A 4,313-nucleotide genomic window follows, 5' to 3' on the forward strand; every position below is an offset into this window, starting at 1 on the left:
GTGAACGGCTAGCGAGCTAGGGTTAGAGAGTTCCTCTGCATATATACGTATATAATTGAGGATATTTAGGTTGTGAACCAGGGCATCCATTCTCCCTATGAGGATTCCTAGATTGGTAATTGAGTCATGGCTGCCGATCGTCTTCTGAAAATAGAAAATTTGTAAGTCTCCAAACAAATGAATTATTATTCTATGCTTTATATTTAATTCTATATGTATGTATATATATAATTGAGGATATTTAGGTTGTGAACCAGGATATCTGTTCTCCATATGAGGATTCCTAGATTGGTAATCGAGTCATGGTTATTGCAGACGGTCCGCTTCTGAAAAGAGAAAATTTGTAAGTCTCCAAACAAATGAATATTACTCTATGCTTAAATAGTACTACATAAACTTGGGACTATAGAGATATTGATGCATCTAGATAAAGTGTATGTGCAACTTGACGGTGATTGTGCATCCTCCTACATGTTGTACACACTTTATCTGCACTCTTCAGTATCAATATTAAGGTTGGGTACTAGATCGAGTTGTACCGGTTCCATTTCGGTTACCATTCTAGTCTATTTCGATTACCATTTCGGTCCGTTCCGATCCAGTAGTATTCGTGATGGAATGGGATACATTGAATTGGTACTCGCAACGGGACCGTATCATGATTTTGTGGTAATTCATTCGGAACCGGACCACGAAATTGGATCTTTTTTAAAAAAAAAATTTTTTGTCATTGTTTTATACTTTTATTTAGTGTTTCTTTTTTTTTTTAAAAAAAAATTACAACTTAATTCATCAACTTCAATTAACATAAACCTAAAAACTTTATAATTTTATAAATTTAAAAAATTACAAACTTAAATTATTTAAAGTAAAAGTTATAATTTATAACATATAACTTATAAACTTCAAAAAAGATTCAAATCTTGATAACTTATAACATAAACCGAAAAACTTAAAAAAAATAACTTTTAAACGAACTTAAAAAACTTATAAGTAATATTATTTTAAACAAATGTCTTATTTAACTTAGAAAAATAAAAAAAACATAAATATTTTTGTAATTCAAAATAACTCAAAAAAAAAAACTATTATTTTTGGAAATAGTTATATGTCTCGTTCCATTCCAGTCCGTTCTGATTCTATATTGGTATATAATGGACAAAACAGAACCGAGTTATCATCCCGATAATTTCGCTCTTATTCATCCTGATACCGGTCAACAACGCGGTCAAACCATCCCGGTCTGATCTGATACCAGTTATTTCGATCCAGTGATCCGATTCTGGCCTAGTGCCCAGTCTTAATCTCTATCATCTCAAGTTTCTTTAGTATCATTGATGTAATATCTGATGTAAAGGACTACCACAACTAAAACTAAATTATATGATGCATCTGAATTATGTACAACAAACGAACATGTAAATTTGCTCAATTGATGTAACTGTTACTGCTAAACAGAGACTACTTCATAACAAACTATAGCTATGATGCATAATTAAGTAGTACAAGTTTGTTTAAAAGCAAAATTTTCCCGAATCTAAAGCACATCATCATTTGGGTCTATATGTAATGAAAAATCGAAGAACGCTAAAGAATGAACTACGTACAAAGCATTACTATAAACAACAAAATATTCTCAAATTTAAATTTCGAGACAAGTCTTTTTTGAAATGCTTAAAGATCTGAAGATATGTGGCTTATTTTATGTTACGAGCTAACTGAGCAAAGCATTGTACGTGTTAGTAAAAACAACTTGGGCCTAATGAACCATACATGTGTTATCTAAGGCCTAAGTAAGAAAGCCCAATAATAAGTTTAACCCTACGCCCTAATATTGTCTATATAAACACCATTACGGGTGTTGGAAAACATACTTTAAACTGACCTGAGAACGACTAGGGATAGGGAAATTCTCTACATACATTGATATTTGAGGATAATTAAGTCGTGGAACTACGACATCCATCCCGTAATTTGAGTCGTGGTTACTGCAGATGATCTGCATCCAAAAGGAGAAAACTTGTAAGTCTCTAATCTAGCGAATTATCATAGTATGTTTTATATTCATAATGGAATCAGAGTTGGTATATAATTATAATTTCTCTACTAAATTTCCTCTTTATGACAAGGAATAATATTACACCTTATCAATAAAATAATGATAAGTAGTGGCAGTATCCAATTATCGATGAAAAGAAGTAGTTTTACTTTGATCGACATCTAAAATCCTTCATTTTTCATTTACCATTTCTCTCACATCACCTTGATACTTATCACTATCTATAGTACCTTTTAAAGCAACTTCAATGATATCGTCAATATGTTTGTTATTTTTATTTCTTTTTTAGATCAAGCAACAAATATCTCAACCATGACTTTGTTGCTTACAATAATTGCAACACAAAGGTAGATTATCATACACAATCTCCTGGAAAACCTCGATTAAACTACCATATTAATTCCATCTGCAAACTGCAACATTATACGGTTTGACACAGCTTATGTTGTTTGCTCCTTAGGATTATATCCAATAGACCATGAAAAAACCCTGTATTGGTGCTCCTCTCCATTGTAGGGAAGATAACTTCGCGAGATGAAACTAGTACATAAACTTCATATTGATCAAACCTCAACAAAACTTTTCTTGGATCAAATAAGCCAATCTAAAAATTTCCCTTGGTACCAAGATGTTTCAATAAAATTGACTTTAATACCTTCGAATCTGTCACTCCATGGGATAATTTAAACTTCATTCTTTGATGCGAATCCTCTCCAATCATAAAGTCTTGCCTTTCCGCCATTGAAAATGACATAATAGTATCTCCGTGAACTATTTTGATTGACTTTACGATTGTTTTTGAGCATGTGAATGTGTTCCTGTTTCCAAATCTAAACATTTTTTATTTTGCACTTGGTGATGAGTTTACTAATCAAGTGATCCAATTAAGCTTAATCAGTTTTAAATAAATCTAATATGTACATGTTTTATTATAGTTTTTTTTAGAAAAAGTAGAATTTACTAACTTAAGTGATGAAATTTATAGGGAAGAACACGAGGATTTAAGGAATCTTAATAATTGTTTATTTTAATGAAAATGATCTTTAATTATTATCTTTGTGTTGGTAATTTATGTAGATTGTTTCTTTTGCATATTAGAACATGGTATAGAAGTTAATATTTTATATGTCATAAGTCGATTAATGTTTAGTAATCCATGTAAATGCAAAGGAAAACCATGGCGGGAGGAGACCAACTCAGCAATTTGCCCGATTCAATCCTACTTCACATCCTATCTATGTTGCCAAACAATAAAGAAGTTGTGAGAACCAGCGTATTATCTGAACGATGGCGGTTTCTTTGGAAATCGGTTCCAATATCTCTCAATTTCAAGTTTCCGGATAGTGACAATGAAAATGACACTCTTGATTATCTAGTTTCTATCCACAGAGAACTTCATTATTGGAGGTCTTGCGAGAAAATTCAAAAACTCAACGTACAGGACCTTAAGTATGCGCAGCGTTTTTCTAAAGATGTCAATTTGTGGGTACATTTTGCAACTAAACTTGCTAATGTTGAAAATTTTGGACTTAAATTTATTACAGATAACCAAAGGTATGAGTTTCCTCAATTTGCATATAAAAATGCATCGTTGAAGAGTTTGTTTTTAGTTCACTGCCAATTGAACCCTTTTGGCAATGTTAACTGGAGTAGTCTCGTTTCTCTTGTAATGTATAACATGGAATTCATAGATGGTGTAATGGAAAAGGTATTATCTGGTTGCCCTAACTTGGAGTACTTAGAATTGGATGAGTTTTCGGGCATACGTCGTTTGGAAATAAGCTCTGTGAAGTTGAGAGAATTGATTATACGTGAGTATGAAAATGAGAACCATGATCTAGGGCTCGAATTAATAGCCCCCTACATTAAAATATTGAAAATCGTGGGGTGGTGCAGTGAGATACACATCATAAATGTAGCATCACTTGTTACTGCAATGCTTTGTTTATATTTTGATTTTGATTTGGGGAAAGAACAGTACTTGGAAAAGGAAACTAGTCTTTTTAAGGAGCTTCTTCACAGTGTTGCCCATGTCGAAAATCTTACATTGGGATCCTGGTGCATCGAGGTATATTCATACTTTTCATTGTGTTAAATTCAGATTCTTTTTAGGGACTCTTTACTTACTATAGGATCATATTTCCTTGTTTAACATATTTTGGTTTGTCTATTTTCGTTGTAAGTGCTTGTCCATCTTGGAGTTGAAAGGGTGGGAGTTTCCACCATCAAGCCGGAAATTCTTAAAACTTGATGT

The 4,313-nt window shown here is 32.4% G+C and overlaps 1 protein-coding gene across 1 annotated transcript in view; it reads left to right on the forward strand.

The window, feature by feature from the left end:
* Window positions 1–4,313, forward strand: part of LOC107027419 (F-box protein At5g03100-like) — a 4,837-nt gene continuing 524 nt past the window's right edge. Inside the window, exons 1-4 of the mRNA XM_027919053.1 lie at window positions 1–161; window positions 246–343; window positions 3,230–4,127; window positions 4,243–4,313. The exon at window positions 4,243–4,313 is cut by the window's right edge and continues 100 nt beyond it. Of these exons, the coding sequence (XP_027774854.1) occupies window positions 303–343; window positions 3,230–4,127; window positions 4,243–4,313 (1,010 nt within the window). The 5' untranslated portion in view covers window positions 1–161; window positions 246–302. The remainder of the gene's footprint in view (window positions 162–245; window positions 344–3,229; window positions 4,128–4,242) is intronic.

Source organism: Solanum pennellii, chromosome 8, assembly GCF_001406875.1.
Source record: "Solanum pennellii chromosome 8, SPENNV200".
In the NCBI taxonomy this organism is placed as follows: Eukaryota; Viridiplantae; Streptophyta; class Magnoliopsida; order Solanales; family Solanaceae; genus Solanum; species Solanum pennellii.